General features: G+C 41.4%; 2 protein-coding genes across 4 annotated transcripts; one reads left to right on the forward strand and one right to left on the reverse strand.

Annotated features, from left to right (window-relative positions):
* Positions 1 to 2604: 2604 nt before the first annotated feature.
* zgc:153704 (uncharacterized protein LOC767759 homolog) lies at positions 2605 to 4425 on the forward strand. Of its 2 annotated transcripts, none has more exons than XM_031319994.2 (6): positions 2605 to 2862; positions 3428 to 3567; positions 3644 to 3723; positions 3837 to 3950; positions 4052 to 4153; positions 4257 to 4425. In XM_031319994.2, the coding sequence occupies exons 1-6, from the start codon at positions 2770 to 2772 to the stop codon at positions 4274 to 4276; spliced, it is 549 nt and encodes a 182-aa protein (XP_031175854.1). In that variant the 5' UTR covers positions 2605 to 2769; the 3' UTR covers positions 4277 to 4425. The 2 variants fall into 2 exon arrangements, with proteins under 2 accessions (XP_031175854.1, XP_031175855.1); XM_031319995.2 differs by having other exon boundaries at positions 3644 to 3717.
* Positions 4426 to 4766: 341 nt separating this feature from the next.
* Positions 4767 to 17990, reverse strand: LOC116064758 (zinc finger Y-chromosomal protein 1). 2 transcript variants are annotated; one of them, XM_031319991.2, is made up of 8 exons: positions 17581 to 17990; positions 14748 to 14844; positions 14170 to 14499; positions 13107 to 13256; positions 12452 to 12580; positions 12223 to 12357; positions 11935 to 12078; positions 4767 to 7643 (listed from the first exon to the last, which is right to left on the reverse strand). In XM_031319991.2, exons 2-8 carry the CDS (start codon positions 14812 to 14814, stop codon positions 6343 to 6345), a joined length of 2256 nt encoding a protein of 751 aa, XP_031175851.1. In that variant the 5' UTR covers positions 14815 to 14844; positions 17581 to 17990; the 3' UTR covers positions 4767 to 6342. The 2 variants fall into 2 exon arrangements, with proteins under 2 accessions (XP_031175851.1, XP_031175852.1); XM_031319992.2 differs by lacking the exon at positions 12223 to 12357 and having other exon boundaries at positions 17581 to 17981.
* Between the last annotated feature and the right edge of the window lie 319 nt (positions 17991 to 18309).

Here is an 18309-nt window from a genome sequence, read left to right on the forward strand (position 1 = left end):
CTCCTGTGGAACCAGCTCCCAATCTGGGTTCGGGGGGCAGACACCGTCGCTACATTTAAGACTAAACTGAAAACTCTCCTCTTTGATAAAGCTTATAGTTAGGGAGTGAGGAGTTGCAGTGAACGCCTAGACCGGCGGGGCAGGGTGTATAGCTGCAGACACAGCACCCCTGCTTTTCTCTGCTTCTCTTTACAGTCATCAGATTTACCTATCGTATAATCAATAATATAGTGCCTCTCCTAGTTATACTGTTATAATTCTAGACTGCCGAGGAAGTTCCTTCTTATGACACGCTCTTTTCTTTTGTTTCCTTTTATGCACATCCTGTCTCAGAAGTGCTTGTTACTCACCTAGCTCTGGGGAGTTTACTCCCCGGAGTCCTTATGTTTCTTCTTCGCCCAGAACATCGCCTCGGATTAGGGCGACACCAAGACCTGGGTCTTGGGTGCAGCTGTGGCTATGGACCTGCTACACCCTGCTACGCTCTGCGATTCCCTGCAATGCCCGGCTACGTCCTGCTGCGTCCACCGCATCCACCCATGCTCTGCTGTGCCACGCTACATCCTGTACCGTCATAACCCCAACCGTCAGACACCGCCCACCAAGAGTCTGGGTCTGCCGAGGTTTCTTCCTAAAAGGGAGTTTTTCCTCGCCACTGTCGCAATAGCCACTGCTAATGCTTGCTCTTGGGGGAACTATTGGAATTGTTGGGGCTTTATAGAGTGTGGTCTAGACCTACTCTATCTGTAAAGTGTCTCGAGATAACTCTTGTTATGATTTGATACTATAAATAAAATTGAATTGAATTATTTTATTTTCATGCCCTGATTCCAATCTTCCCATAAACTTAATTTCTGGGATTTTATTACTATCATTTCATTCATTTTTTTTCTCTTCGCCTCAATGGATGTACAGTATGTTTGTGTACAGTGTGTATGCATACCTGCCTCGGAGCTCCTTATGATGTACAGATAGACAGACAGATAGAGACTGTGATTGCTTTGAGCAATGAGCTGTTAACAAAATATTCAGTCATATTTTCTCTGTGATTTACTGTTTTATTGATAGTCCAAGCTATTAAATGGGGAGAACTATTACCTTTCTGACACAGAACCTTTGCAGGTAATTTGAGCTTTTGTAAAATCTGCATGATGCATAAATAATAAATCAATCTATTGTCTAAATGTAAATTAGTTTTAAGATTTAGTACATTTCTGCACTGCTTGTGACAATTCACTAATTACTGGCAAATGTGCACTATGTAGATTTCTGCAGCTGCAGTGTTTTGTATGAGCCTGCCTGTCTTTATAAAAATGTGCAAGTATAAAATACTTCTCTGGCACAACATTACTTTAACTATTTGTTGTCTTGGGGCAAAAGGCATACCTGTTTACACTGGTGAGGTATGTAGGTTGGAGGAATCTTTGTAATGTGGCGTGTATCTGCTTGCACCTGACTGCTTCCAACTAATGAACACTAATTCATCTCCTCATCATCACTCCTGGATTCATATTTGGAGCTGTGCAGCAGACATAAGATCCTGCAGAAAGTCGAGAGCTCACACACAAAAGTGACAATACGATCAGAATTACAGGCAAACCTGATTGTATTGGAAAGGTTCAGTAAAAGTAGTGGCATCAAAATATACTTCAAGTATCAAAAGTAAACATACTCATTATGCAGAATGGCATGGGGCTACTTTAAACTACTCTATATACTGCTGGGTAGTTTCATCTATAATAATACATCATAATATATGTGTTATGTAGTATGTATGTAGTATATTTTGTATCAATAATCTGAATCTCCAAAGTAAATAAAGCTTTAAGATAAATGTAGTGAAGTACAAAGTACAATATTTCCATCTGAGGTGTAGTGGGGTTGAAGTATAAAGTAGCATAACATGGAAATACCCAAGTAAAGTACAAGTACCTCAAAATTGTACTTAAATACAATACTTGAGTAAATGTACTTCGCTGCTTTCCATCAACAGCTAGGCCTATCGGTGAGATGTGAGGTTGTTGATGTTTGAAACTTAATGTGAAAGCAGTTTTCCTATTTCCTGTGAGGAAGCTGCGAGCTGCATACAGAACACATCATTATTTTCTTTCATGTCCGTAATTCATGTCATTCATATTAAAGACCCTAAAGTTTCCCAGGAAAGAATTTCAATTCACCGCATAGTGATGCATGATTAGGAATCCAATCATGCATTTGTGCTGTCTCTGTGTTATACTATCACAACTGCTGACAGATGACTTTGATTCTGTGGTCTCTGCCACAGAAAGCCCTGGAGGGCAGCCACTGACTTGTTTACCACTTTTGGTTACTATGTTTTTACTGCTTAATGCTCACAAATGGGAGGCTGTAAAATGAAATAGCTTTATCAAATAATGCAATTTCTTTCCAACTCTACAGTAACCATGTAATAGACAGGATATAATCTCGAACCCACTTCTTTTTCAGGTTATGTAGTTTATCTCCTGCTTGCTCTCTACTGTCATGTGTTCCCCCTCTCACATGGTTGATTGAATTCTGCTCTGGCAGGACTAAAAGCTTATTTTGGGGCTGTGAAACAGTATGTGACGCTTTTTTACGTGTTTGAACCCATCCCAGCTCCAGGGTCTGTGTCTGTGTGTGTGTGTGTGAGGGAAAGGGTAAACTCACTCTCCACTATATAAAGGGTTGTCAGCAGAACTTCAACAACAGATCTTCATCCACACTCTCTTCCATTATCGTTCCCGCAACTGATCCTGCTCCTCAGTAGCTATGACTTTACTGCTGGCAGTGCTGGGAGCCGTGCTCTGCTCCTTGACGGTTTCTTCTGAAGTCGTTCCCCAGGCAGACTTCAATATACAGGGGGTAAGAAGCCTAACTGGGTGAATTATCAACAGTATTTTATCTTCGTCACATTATTGATTTATAGTGCCTCTATGCATTTGTTAAATTCCTCCCCACAACTGACTTATCTTGCAGAACAAACGATTCCGATGTGCCACGTGTCGATTATTAAATTGTCAAAGGAAGTTATTTGAAGGCATGCATAAGATTAGCTAAAATAAGGAAGACAATGAGTATTTTACTTTGTCTGGTGTTGTATATACTTCTTTGATATTTGTAAAATATCAGCTCTGTACTTGAATTTGTTGTGTATTTGCCACTTTTTTGCAATAAGTAAGGTGATGTTTAGGGTACAATATATGTTAGGGACCAACTTTTCTAAACTTGCCATCACATTCATGTGCACTAATGGACAAATGTGTGTATATTCTGAACTTGTTCGCTAAGTAATGGATGAACACACTAACAAATTTTAACTTGAATGTGCAACTTGCCATTACTTAAAACACATTTAACGTTTAAATGCAGGCCACAGTGAGTGTTACTGTAAGTATGGCTGTTATGTTTGCCTTGTGTGTGTCCACAGATGGCAGGGAAGTGGTACCTGATTGGATTTGCCACTAACGCCCAGTGGTTTATCAACCATAGAACCAGCATGAAGATGGGCATGGCCACGTTGACTCCAACTGCTGATGGGGACCTGGAGATATCCTACGCCAGTCTCAAGTGAGTGTGAGAGGAGGGAGAGAAAGGAGGTTAAAAATCATTGGTGTTAATATTTCAATGTTTTTTTTCTTTGCAGCTCTGATGGCTCCTGTTGGAGAATGAACAACCTGGCCAAGAAGACTGATGTGCCTGGAAAGTTCACGTACACAAGTGAGCAAACAAACACACACACACTAAACACAAAGAGGCATGCATGTAACATTAACAATTAAACCACCAACAGCATTTCTGCTTTCAAATGATCTCTTTTGCCATCCTCCCTTCATCAGGCTGGGGGAATATAAATGACATGTGCATGGTTGATGTGAAGTATGACGAGTACGCCCTGACTCACATCATTAAGAACATGGGGAATGTTCCCACAGTTGTCAACAAACTATATGGTAAAGCTCTCATTAGCCATGACGCTACCCTCTGTCCTATGAATCTAATATTCAGTACAGTAATGCATACTGTAGCAGATTAATATAATGTGGTCTGACAGGCCGTGGAGTGGACCTCAGCGCTGATCTGATGGAGAAGTTCAGGCAGTTCTCCTTGGAGACTGGCATCCTACTGGAAAATATTGCTTTCCTTCCCAAAAATGGTATGTTTCCTATCAGTGGAAAGGTTGTATGTTAAAATAACCTGTGATTAAGTGTGATGATATGCACTACTCACCTTACTTTGTTCTTTTTATCCTTGTTTAGCGGAGTGTCCAGCTGCCTAGTTTTCTGCACCGGCCATTGTACGTCAACAATGCTGTCTGAAGACTTAAATGTTAATTATTATTTTACATCTATTGAGGAGCCATGAACTCAATTCAGGTTGTTTACTCTGCTCTTTCAAACATATTAAACAGTTCCTAATAGCACTAAACATGATGTGAAGCCTGGTTTCAATACACAACACTTTGCTTTTATCTACCAAAATGATGCTTGTACGTACTCCTACTAAAAGATCTTAACACAATGTGTTTTAATGAGCTGACAGTGACTGAAACACTGACTGTAAACATAACTTTTGTTTGTTTACAAGAAAACTACCTAGGGCACCTTTAAAGTCAGATTTTGGGTGACCACACGATCAATGTAAAATGACTGGAAAAAGCGGTCTACTGTGAAAAACTCTGCACAATATCCAAGTGAACTAACAATAAGCAAAACACGTTTGAGCAGTAGGGGGCTTTAACAATGAAGGTAACTAGAAGACAAAACGGCTAAAATACTTTGCTTTTATTAACTTTTTTAACAAATACGTTGAGTACATCCATAACAACACAGTTCAGATTTTCTTTTTATCAAGTGTTCACATCTACACGCTTTGTACAGATTTGTATACAAAACAATAATTTACGTCCCATAGAAGTCTAGTTACACTTAACTATACAACAACTTGTAAATGAAATAAATATAAAAACAGGAATAATCACAGGTGATAACAAAAATGTAAAAAGCCATAGTACACCACCAGCACCTGGTGCTTCTGAAGTTGCATCTAAAAAGATATACACTTTCCCTTTCTACTGGCAAAAGTACATCTGTGAGGGCGAAAACAAAGAGTTCAGTCCATAGTTTCATAACAGCCACACCAGTTACACTGTATGATTCCTATTTTGGCCAGACTGTTATATTGGGACACTGAACAGTTTTTTTAACCCAGCCTAATATCATCCTGATGCTTGCAGATTATGCTTTTTCTGTGATTTAAAAGACATGTCAATTAATATGAGAAACAAGTTTGTTCATAGAAAAAGAAAATGTGAAAACATACATTTCCCTCATTTATCTGCTTTTTTAAAAATGTATGGGATTTCGCTCTCCAGGTAGCATTAACGGATTAAAATTACAGTCAGTCAGGGCTTCATCTTTACTGCTTTGGGCACTTGTTCTGAACAATTTATAGGACACTTACTGACTTGAAACTGAAATATCATAGGTGTATGATAATCAAGTGATGGGGTAATGATCGCATTGTGATATACAGTATGTGCATATGTGAACCTTTAGTCAATACCATGACATCCATTATTTTACTGTGTACTTTGTGTTAATTCAATGATTGATGATCCCTGTGTACAAAGCTAAGAATTAATGTTTCTTTTCTCTGAGTGCTGTACACAGCCAGCCTTGTGTTTTTAACAACAACAAAAAACACTATGTTACAGAGTGGTGGGGTCGGAGCACCAGGAAGCACAATAGACGCTTTGTTTGTCATTTACTCTCTTTCTCTCTCACACACACACACACACACACACACACACACACACAATTCATAACACACATGACTTGATTACTGCATTCATCATGATCTTTACCAAGATGGCAAGTGCTACTGGAAACAGGTTGCTAATCTATACTGCTGTGTTTAGTACATTTTAACAAAATTATGCAAAAGATTAGCAAATTACACTTCAGTTTGAGACAAATAATTAGGACCATTGTGATTGACAACTGATTTCTGCCTGCAAAATTAAAAATGTATATCTACAAAGAGACATCTGCACAATCTGCCATGCACACTGTTACCAGCAAAGGGACATGCAGTTAAAAGTGCAAGTCTACGGAGGGGTTCTGTTGCCAACTCGGACAAAGCATCAATGTTATGTACATGTGTTTACATTTCTGAACAAACATTAGGATGAGGATCAAAAAAAGAGCAAAACAGAACGGACTAAGTGCAGCACGTCACATTATTTCAATATGACTGGTGTTGTGCCGAGGGTGCAGAGAATGGGGTGTGATGGTTGCTTTAACATTGTTCTTTGTTGTGGCACAGAATTTGGCTCGGTCAGAGTCAATCTGCCTGCACCACGTCCTTGTGGTGGCGCATGATATGCTGGTTCTTCTCAGAGGGTCGTCGGAACCCTTTCGAACAGATCTCGCAGCGGTGCGGATAGTCTTTTGTGTGAATGGAAATCACGTGCCGCTTGAAACCCGAAGCGTCCCCGGTGCTGTAGTCACAGTACTGGCACTGGTAAATTCTCCTTTCTTTTTGTCCTTTGCCAATAACTACAGTGACACTGCTGGCTAAGCTGGCTGCACTGACTCTGCCAGGCGGGCCAGAGGCGCTGGACGCGCTAGGTGCAGACTTTTTAGGTGTCACAACAGGAGTGTGCGTCTCTGTCCTCTTAGACTCACTCTTTTCAGGAGAGGCCTGTTGCTCCTTTGTGTGGACAGACAAGATATGGCGACTGAGAACAAAAGGGTCTGCAATTTTGAAGTTGCAGTGCCGGCATTGATGGAGTTTCTTGGTGCGGTGGGATACTGAGTGCTTCTTCAGTTCAGACGGCCGGTGGAAGCCTTTACCACAGATGGCACATTTGTGTGGATAGTCCTTGGTGTGAACAGATATGATATGGCGTTTCAGGTCACTGGAGTTGGAACTTTTGTGATCACAGTGGGCACAATGGTGGGTCTTATTCTCTTCGTGTGTTAGTCCGTGCTGCATTAACTCCTCCTCCTCTGCAAAGGTCTGGAAACAGCGCTCACATTTGTATGGCATCTCTTTGCTATGCTTAGTCTTGATGTGTGTCTTGAGATTAGAGGAATCGGCCGACTTGTAGTCGCAGTACAGGCAGGAGTAGGGCTTCTCGCCCGTGTGCGTGCGCATGTGTTTCTTCAATTCTGAAGGGTGTCGAAAGCCTTTTCCACATTCCACACAGATGTGGGGGAAGCTTTTACTGTGAACTGCCAACAAGTGCCGATTGAGCAGTCCTTGCTCAGCTGTTTCATAGTCACAGAACTTGCATTTATGCATCTTGTTGGGCGTTGGAGGCGGCTGGCTCTTGGGCTCTCGGTGGTGGTGCTGCAGTCTGTGAGAGAACAGCGCCGCCTGCTGGTGGAACTCCTTGCCACACATTTCACACTCGAAAGGGGCCTTGCTGCTCAGAGCATGCACCTCCATGTGGTTGTGGAGGCTAGCTTTCTTGTTGGTGGTGAAGTCACAGTCTGTACATTGGTACTTTTTCCTTGTCAGAACATCCTGGTGATGATTCTTGGTGTGGCGTTTCAGGAAGCCTCGAGACTTGAACTTTTTACCACATAGCATGCAGGGGTAAACGGTCAGAGGCTGACCATATGGACCGATGATGATGGCTGGAGAGAAAAATGACAAGAGGGAGACGGAAATGACAACATGCCCATTATCTTGTTTCTAAACTTTTGGTCACCTTCCATTTTGGTGTTTAAAAAGGTGCAATATGTAATACTGACAGCTAGTGTTTAAAATAGTTACTGCCGTACAAATTCAAAATACTGGAGAGAGTCGTCTCCCCCGTCCCCTCCTCCCCAGATCCGAAGTTCACGGAGGTTACCAGGCTGACCGCAGCATCCACAACAATGTTGCTAGATGCTTGTCTCACATAGCCAGACATTACTTCACAGCACAGCTGAGTAGCCAACGTTAGATGATGGCTATATTGACAGTCATAAAAGCCTGTGCTCACGCGGAGCTCTGTACCCAACTGACAGACACTTTTTCGGCTTAGAATTACGGTAGGAACCGCTAAAAACACAACAACCTCGCTGCCCTCTCCACCCGACGGAAAGACACTTCCTTGGGATAGAGTTACGGTAGGAACCACTTAAAATACCACTACCTTGCCGTCCTCTCCTCCGGACTGAATACACTTTATTGGCTTAGAATTATGGCAACAATTGCGTCCCAATTTACAGCCACCCTCTCTTGGCTTAAAATAACTCACCGTTGTCGGCTACTGCCGCTGAACAGGCTACACGTTGTAAACAGCCGTGGCCCGCTTGCCTGGTCCTCCGGTAACGTTAGCGGTTAGCAGGGTTAGCAAGGCGGTGTTAGCCAGGATCAGTCGGGATCACTTTACTGGCTGTGTCTCAATTGTTTTTGCAAATAACCAACTCAATGTGAGTTAATTCAATGTGAGTACGCAAATGCTGAAATGACATAAAATGCCCGTCCCTTGTAGCCATAATAAATTAGCCTGAACCTGATACTTAGCTACCTGTTCAGGAGGAAATTAGCCAACTCTGTCCTTTTGGGCTCTAAGCTGACTCCATCTTTCAAATACATCTCCAATATTTACCCAGATGGGTTTGTTATGTCTCTGGTCACGCAACTGTTAGAAACATGTAGTTTTTTTTTTAGGTCTGGTAGAATCTATCACCGTTGATCCCGTTTGTTTCTTTGCTGCTTTCAGGCTGTACTAACGTTAAAGCTGTAGTGTGCTGGGTTTACGTTTTTACAGCTATATCTGGCAACCTGGCCTGGCTGTCAAACTGGGCAGTTGATAACAACACACAGGCCCAAATACAAACAGAAATTCCGTCAATGAACGGAAATTTCAAAAGAAGAAAATACTGGCATTAGCATTGTTGTCAGAAAAGATAGTATTTCAACTTAGCATGTTTCCTTAATATCTGATGACGCATTGGGGTCATTTTTGACTTTATTACAGTAAATATATTACATATTGGACCTTTAAATTCATTTAAACTAATAAAAACCATGTATTTAAAAAGGTAATAGGCATTGTATTCTTCACCAATAACAATCCCAATAAAATATATTGTTATATCAAGGAGTTTGATTTTAAATATAATAAATAAGCAGCATTATTATTAGTGCGTACATAATCAATCTTTGAGGTTGTTCAAACACAAGTGGGACTGCAGATATGAAAGATTATTATCATATGGAATCAGGGAGGACAGAAAATTTAAAACCAAGGAAACACGTGTTCGTTCCTTGGGAGTGTTTTAATCCAAACCACGATCTTTTTCCTAAACTTAACCAGTCGTTTTGGCACCGACGTTGTCGCCATTTTTTTCCGGCTTAACGCCATAGCTGTATCCCTTCTAGCCACAACCGTGAATAAGACAGATTCCTGTGCCACATTGTTATTTCAAAGCAGGGGCATCTGCACAATATTTTTCTGAATAATCAATAGGATGAAGTAGTGGAAGGCATCCGCTGGACAGGGAAGGCAAATGACCAACAAATAAGTCCCTTAAACTTTGGTTGGACTGACTGGAGTCGTGCTAAAGTCAGAAATTGCCACCCACAACAAAGGAAATGTGTTTCTTTCTTTTCTTATCAATTTAAAATTCAATATGTTGGAGTTTTGACTGACGCAAATTTAAAATCACTGGGCTCTGACAACATGCATCTTGTAGGGGTGGAACGGTACATGTATTCGTAATGAACCGAAAGGGTACGGGGTCTCGGTTCGGTACATGGATTTAAACGGAGAATACACGGTATAAAAATAAATAAAAATGAATTAAAGTGCCCATATTATGAAAAAAATCACTTTTTCTGGGATTTGGGGTGTTATGTTGTGTCTCTGGTGCTTCCACACACATACAAACTTTGAAAAAAATCCATCCATGCTGTTTAGAGTGAGATACGGTTTCTGAATGTGTCCTGCCTTCAGTCTCTGGGTGAGCTGTTCAAAATCGGCACGGCTTGTGACGTCACAAGCCGAAACGAGCAGGCTAACCGCAACCATTAGCTAGTAGCATGCTAACGCTAATGCTAACGCTAGCATGCTACCTCGTTCTCAATAGCAAAGCACTGCTACAACACACACAAGTTCACCATAATCTACAAAAGAACTACTTCCATGTGCGCCCTCATTTAGAAGTCTCCCAGCTAATCCTGCCTTGTAACTGACCGAAGTTGTAGAAACAGCCTGTCTTTTACTGTCTATGGAGCTAGCTAGCTGACATGATCTACATCTGAGCTACTGCACATGTGCAGTGCAATCAAATATAGTACAGAAGAAGAAGAAGAAAAGAGGTCTCACTCTGTAGCTAAAACAGAGACCAGCTGAAAAGAGGATCTGCAGCAGTGAGAGAGAGCACTGCAGTACAACAAAAATATGGTGTTTTTTGAAAATGAAACCATGTAAACCTATTCTGGTACAACCTTAAAATACAATTATGAACCTGAAAATGAGCATAATATGGCTGCTTTAATGTAATGCGGAACTACTGTTAGATACGCGTTTCTATAGGGACATCTTATCTGTAGCCCCCCGCTCTGAAGCTCCCGAGCACCGCCTACATGTCCAGTGAGTGAGTCAGAGCTAGCAGCACTAAGGATGATTAGCCTAGCCTATGGTGAGTGGTGGCGACCCACAAGACCCGCTGGCCTCTTTAAGATCGCAAGTTTGGGAAAACTTTGGTTTCCCAGTCAGTTACAGTACTACAGGCGAGAGAGTGGTGGATAAGACGAGGACTGTGTCGGCGTTGTTCAGCAGTTGTTGGGTATGTGAGTGGAAATACATCTAACATGCTAACGCATATCCAACGCCATCACCCAGATGTGCCAATCACTGGAACGAGACAAAAAAAAACTGTCTAACTTCTCCGCCCTATAGTGCTTAACCAGCCTTTAGATACAAATAGGGCCACAAAAAAAAAAAAAAAAAAAAAAAAAATCACTGAAGCAATCGGAATTTACATGTCATCTTCAATGCACCCATATTCACTCCTAGAGTAGACTTATTTGCTGTATGTGCTCGAACCTCGTTACAACATGCCATCCCATCTACACGAGGCAAACTGTAGTCCCTTCCATATACAACCAAACACGGACGTTGATGGAGCACGAGTTGTCAGCTGCACCCTCCGTTTCACTAACGACTGATGGTTGGACTTTGCGTGCTACGGCAAGCTATCTCACGGTGACTGCTCATTTTATTGACTGAGTGGGAAATGAAAGCGTCAGTTCTACAGACGCAGCCCCTGTATGAGCAGCACACAAGCACTCACCTAGCTGAGAAGCTACAGAAGATCGTGGCAGAGTGGAAACTAGAAAGGTATGCCTGTCGCATTTAATAGCAAGAATACTTTCTTTTATCTTTTGTGGGGGAAGGTCTCGCATAAGTAGATTTTTTTTATTATTCTATGTAATTTGCACTTTCATAAATAAGAGATGCTGTATTTTCAGTTAGTTCAGTTAGTAGTTTTATAGCTGATTGTCTTATTTTGTTTACAAGTTACAGATGGAGTCTGGAGATGATGTGGGGTACTTATTGTTTACATCTTACTTTACATACTTCAGGCTGTTGCAGCTAGCTCAGGGGAGAGACTGTATGACACTAGGTGGTACAGCCGGAGACATGCACAATAAAAAAAAATGCCTTCTGCATTTTTGTTTTGCCTTTCCCTCCATTGTACCGAACCGAACCATGACGTCTGAACCGAACCACGACTTCTGTGTACCGTTCCACCCCTAGCATCTTGCATTTGTTACTGATCAGTTAAATCAAATATTAGCAACTTATCAATGATGAAAATAACGCAGTTGGAGCTTTCATCCTTAATGAACAGCTCCACTGTAGCATTTATGATCTAAAGGGCTTCTTTATGGAGCGATGAGAGAAACATGAATTTGAGTTGCTCTTACCTGTCTGCACCTGGCGAGGCTCCGACCGCCTCCTGTTCTTGTTACGTTGTCTATTGATTTCATCAACCCCGTCAGATTCATCGATGTGCAGCAGTGCGCTGGCTGCACCGTTTCTGTTTTCACAACTCTCGCTATCCTCCGCACCTGTGAGACCGACAGAATGTCTTTAACACAAAAATAAACAAAACCAGCATCTGTAAAGCTTAAGCCAAGACACTCAGAGACGTGGTTGATGCACAGGCTTCCAGTGTTGTTTTAAAAGCAATTTAATAGACAGGGGGGGCTGACCATAAGCAGCTGCCCAGGCCACAGGCATGAAGTCCTTGCTTAGAGACACGCTGTCATACGAGCGGTCTTGAGTTACTCGCTCTTCGCCTCCTACCACCACCTCCATATAAACCTCATCAGTCACCTTGGACCCACCTGTAGATGAGCCCAACATGTACAAAACCAAAAAAAACTAGTGACGTTTAGTTTCATGACAGCCATCCCCGCTCGTCAGATCTGAACGACTCACCATGGTTTCCTTGATTGTGATGAGAGTCTCCGACAGACATGTAAACCATCTTCTCTCTGAGTGTTTGGCCTGAAGATTCGGTTAACGCCACACTCTCCGTGTCTCCATCGCTGATGTCAACCGATTCTGCTGCAGAATTAAAACATTTTAAATCGTCCACTTTTTAGCAAATCTGTCACAAATTCTTAGTCAACCTGTGGGAAACTGAGCCCTCAAACCTTTTCCAGGACTTCTGCAGGGTTTCACCAAGTTACATTTAAAACTGATACCTTTTTAATAGCATCATTTAAAACTTGTTTCACAATTATATCAGCCAAAGTTTGATGGAAAACCAGTCTTAAGACTTTTTAAAAACTTTTAAGGCCCCCTATTTTTTAAACATTTAAAGATACACAAGAACAGAAAACAATACATTTGGCCAATAAAATTAAGGTTTTTGCAAAACAAAGAAATATTCCACATAATTATTTATTGGTTTTTTATTTGGTGTTTTTTTTTTTGTTTTTTTTTCAAAGAATGTTCTAAGTCAATATGAAAGCCCTTTCAGGGCCAAAACCCACATCTAATATTGTGTTTTGTGGCAATCACTAGGACTCAGGATATAATTGCACCCTTCATTATTCCTAACAGAGGTTTAAGCTTAACTGCTACTCACCCATGTCATCCTCCCCAGAATCAGCCTTGAAGATGTACACCTTTATTACTTCCTGCCCATCCTCATCCTTCTCCACTTCCTGGTCCTCCACAGCTCCCTCCACCGTTACCTCCGTTCCATCCTCAGACACCATTTTGCCAGCTTCATCCACTAGTGAAGGGGACACACATCACAATTCATTAAAGACGTGCAAGTTCGGGGCACCCTGGGAGCTCACCTGATCGAGCGTGCACCCCATGTACTAAGGATCAGTCCTTACTGCAGCGGCCCGGGTTTGATTCCAACCTGCAGCCCTTTGCTGCATATCATCCCCCCCTCTCTCCCACTGTCCTGCCTTAGCTGTCTTATCCAATAAAGGCCAAAAAAGCCCCAAAAATAATCTTTAAAAATAAATAAACAGGACGTGCAAGTGTGTGCGGTCTGCCAGCCATTAGCTGACGACAGTATAAAAAAAAAAAAAAACGTATGTTTTGTGAAGATGAAGCTCGGATATGGTTTCACCATTTCAGTATATCTATAAAATCCATTTAATTTAACACAATTAATACTATTTCCATTCTTGTACATGCTTGTCAGAATTCTCAATAAATCTTACCCAAAATAGTTGGTTTAGAAGTAATTCTGGTTTATCAATACTACAGAAAATCTAAACTTAGTTTAAAGTCTACTATTTCTGTCATCTCACCTCTCTGCATGTCCATTAACACATTAAATTCAGATGAAATCCTGACACTTAATGGCAATGACATACCCATCTTTAGACTGAACCAAGTGCCACTTTGGGTTGTTCGCTAAGGAAAATTTACAGTGGGGGAGTCAGCTCTGCATAATTGCTGCAATTACTGCAGAATGAAAGGAAACTGGCTGCTTGTGCTATGCATTTCAAACAATCTTCAAAGTTGGTTTGAGCAATCACATTTTTAATCCGTCTTGAATGCTTCTTGGATGCATTTACACTTAGCTTTTTTGAGATCAGATAACCATCTTAGGGTCTAAGTAGGCTTTCCAGAGGAGCAATGACACATTTAAATCCAACCTCAGCAAAGCAGAGATGTAAACTTACAGGATATCATGAGATAATCTCCACAGCTGTCTTGGTCGTCGTCGTCCTGCTGCTCTGGGTCCAGCCCATCTTCAGGGATGTCTCCCATGGCAACACCTTCCTCCTCACCTTCAAGAGCCATCACGCAGGTTTCTACTGCAACATCGTCATCCTCATCTTCATCTTCATCGCAGTGCACATACTCAGAAACCACATCCTCAACAGCATCCTGGATGACTAGCTCGTCTGGCGCAAACCTGTGAACTGCCATGCCTTCCCCCTCACCCTCTGACACCAACACAGTCTCTTGAAGCTCCACAACAAACTCCTGTCCGCCGGCACCACCCTCATCTGGAAGTAGCAGGATTACCCAGTTAATCAATTATTGTGTATGAATGTTTTAAATGGCAAGTTAAATGTTGTTACTTATTTCCTACTGACATCATGCAACAATAACATCTCGTTTCGAACAACACGTTAGTTAAGTCATTTAAATATTTCAAGGTATGCTACCATATTTATCAGAACTCTCCCATACCCAAAAACATACTTTGTGTAAATTAAAACACACACACACTAATATAAGCATGGCTAATTACCCGATCCGTGTAATATTATTTTAGGCTCTTCAGAATGTATTGCAAGCCTGGTGACATCCTCATCCATTGTCCTCGCACTGCATTTGTTACTGGACAGCTGAAATAAAATGATGATATAAAGTTTAGATATTTTGTGACCAAAACTGTTGGAAACAAAAGCTAAAAACAGAAGAACCATGCAAACCCCAATTAATCTCAATGATTGATAGGTTATTAATTATGCTGTTACTCAACAAAGTAACTTAAATCAGTCTGTAACTACATCCTCACATATTTCATACATGTACAGTAATTCTTTTGCAGTATGATGCTCACCTAGCATACTGGATAATGCCCTGCAGGTCACCCAAGTCCAAAAATTTAGAATAGGTATTTAAAACAGTCTTGAAAATGTTGTGTTTTTCCTTGTGCTAGAACTGTGAATCTCAAGCACCCACACACTCAAAACTCACGTGTGTTCATGGTCATTAATGTGATTAGAAATTACTTGAAATTTTCCAATGAAAGAGAGACAGATTATGCAGGCCATCAACATGATTCTAACGGTGTGTGTGTTAACCTTAATAAAATCAAGTCATGTCTTTTCCAGATGTGGCCAGGAAAAATTACAATAAGCTTGTCATACTTTGCTTGTTAAAGAAAAACATGGTGTGTACGTGTTAATTTTACATTTAAATGTGATTCACATGATAGACCACTGGCCTATTGTTGCACAACTATTGCAGGCTGAGCATCGCCCTTACAGCTAATAGGCCTACATTTCAATCCTTAAAAGACTTGGTGGGAATCACCAGAGGTCTCACGATACGATGTCATCACGATACAATTTTATTGCGATTTTAAACATATTGCAATATTCTGCGATATATTGCAATTTATTACCTTTTTTCCAACTTCAAACTTTTCCCAATTTCTAATTATATCCCCAAAAGGAAACTTTGTCAACATCTGTTTTATCTATATTTTATCTAAATTTCATGTTCATCTCACTTCAATTTTATTGCTGCAAAATGGGATTGTCAGGCAGACAAACTGACCAACACACATAATAATAGATTGATACTTGGCGTCTGTGTATCGACACAGTACTGCCAAGGAAAATATCGCAATACTATGCGGTATCAATTTTTTCCCCCACCCCTAGTATGTTTGTGGTTTCTGTGGGCTTGATAACGTAAACATTGTGCACACATGACATTTTCTATTAGAAACAGGGCTGCGTTACACACCTCAATACATTTGGTAGCGATCAAAATATGCCCAAATCTGCAGCACCATGTATTGGAAACTGGCATTGAAGGATTCATTTTTAATTTGTTCTTTGCAGTACTTAATTGATTCAGCATTAGTATAGAAACATTTCAAACAATACCCTGTCCTAATAAGACACTTATCCATATAATACGTAATTATAGAATTGTCAGTTATGTTCTTTTTGAAGCCATACTAACTGCTGTTGATATCCCACCGTACTTTGTTGTATCCTGCTGCTGCAATGAACAAGTTCCTCTGAAAAGCTTCATTTGTTTTGACATTTTATTCACATATATTCACACACAAACAAGATAAGGCCACCTAAAAATGCACTGAAAAAATAACTGGCCTCACAGGCAAATTGAGTAAATGTTTAAGGAAAAAAATACTCAATAATCGGTTAAATTACTAATAAAGTTTTGCAGTGTTAGCTTGTGTCTGCGGTAAAGGACAGCAAGTGAAACGACCTCATGTAATGAAAACGACAGTCATGGCATAATTGCCATGACTGCATCACTATCTCAGCTACAAAAAACTAAAATAACTCATTACAATTTGCAGTACCTTCATCAAGGAGATGAAGGTGAGGTAATGCGCGACAAAAAATATCTCCCTGTCTCACACACACACACACAGGGGGATGCAGAGATGTAAACAGTGGTGTGGACGATGCAGCCGGGGTGTACTTTCCACTAAATGTACCATCCCCCACTTCCAGGTGGAAAATGATGACAACGGTGTGTGGAGATGTGGCGCACAACACAGTGCATCAGTGTGCTAGATGATGCTGCAAACACATTAAAACCTTCCAGGGTGATGATCGGACTAACTTAGCTACTCATTCATACCAGACTAAACACAGTGTAACCCCCCGATGAGGGGATTAACGTTAACGGTAATGTCTTCAAATGACCACTGGAGCAGCGTTAGCACTGATTACACACGCAAAGTGCCGACTGGCACGGCCAAAACACACATTTAACAGAAGATTGCACCGACATGCATACAACAAGACAAAACTGCAAAATAAAGTAGTATAGTTATGTTAGGTCTACACTGATGCCACTCTGTAGTAGCCAGCTAGCGAGAGGAGGGCTAAACACACACACACACACACACACACACACACACAAACAAACACATTCTACAACCGATTTTTTATCACACTAGCGTCCGCCATTTTGTTAGCTTGATGTCTGGACGAATGCTACCTTTAACACTATTTGAAAATACGCATTGGCGATGAGAACGTGTTAATTGCGCTTCTGTTGAATGCTATAATGCATATTAACGGTTATATTAAATCACAAATAACGTCAGCCAACGACGAGTAGCGACTACAAAAACCCTCTCATTTTAGCAGGCTAGCTAGCTAACTGGATAGGCCTGAATTACCAATTACGGCCTCTATTGAGGCCCGGGCCTGAGAAGAAAAGGCCCAGCCCTTTGCGGCCTCTCAGGGACGATGAAGAAATAAATTAAAATAACACATGCATGCAAAAACAAAGAGACACGGACACGCACAGGTACAAGCATAGCTCTGCAAACATGCGCCCAGGAGCAAAAATGACCCACGTACCAGATTTATGCTGCAGGGATGGCCTCCGTCCGTACCTCGGCTTCCCAGGCCGCCTGGTTCCCCCAGACTCGGGCAGGATTCAGTCGGGAATTTTGTGTTATTTGGGCGGGCCGGAGAGGAGCAGAGAAGGAGGGGTTAGGGGTTGTTTCTGGAGCTCCGGTGAAAGCAAAGCAGGACGTCTGGAGCCAGATCTTGTCATACTACAGCCCCCCGCTCCTCCAGCTCCGAGGCCGCCGTCAGCACGACACGTCACAGCCCGAGAGCAGCAGGAAAATGCGGAAGGGTTGTGGTGGAAATCACACCGACAGGCACCAAACAGGCCATAAGCTGATGACCGTTGTTCAAACGGGTCTTGTCAAAACGTGCACTGTAGTGTTCATTTTAATTAGTTTATGCCCTGAGGTTGGTGTAGATATGAATGGGCTAAGGACAGTGTCGGTTCCCCAAACAGTAGACTTGTTGTATGCAGCGGAGAGGTTGACAACAAAAAGTGATTTAAATTATGACCTCCACACGTAGAGCATCTAACATTTAAACAAACCGCTGACTAGTTTCCAATAAGAACCCCCTGTCACAGTATCGGTTTCATCCCGAGTGTAAACAGTCTATGAATTGTTTATTCACAAAAACCTCAACCTGCTGTTCAAAAATAAGAAAAATAGTGGACTGTAACTATTTAAGCAGTGGTAGAATATAATTACTCAATACTGTAATTTAATTTGATGTTGG

Source organism: Sander lucioperca, chromosome 13, assembly GCF_008315115.2.
Source record: "Sander lucioperca isolate FBNREF2018 chromosome 13, SLUC_FBN_1.2, whole genome shotgun sequence".
NCBI lineage: Eukaryota > Metazoa > Chordata > Actinopteri > Perciformes > Percidae > Sander > Sander lucioperca.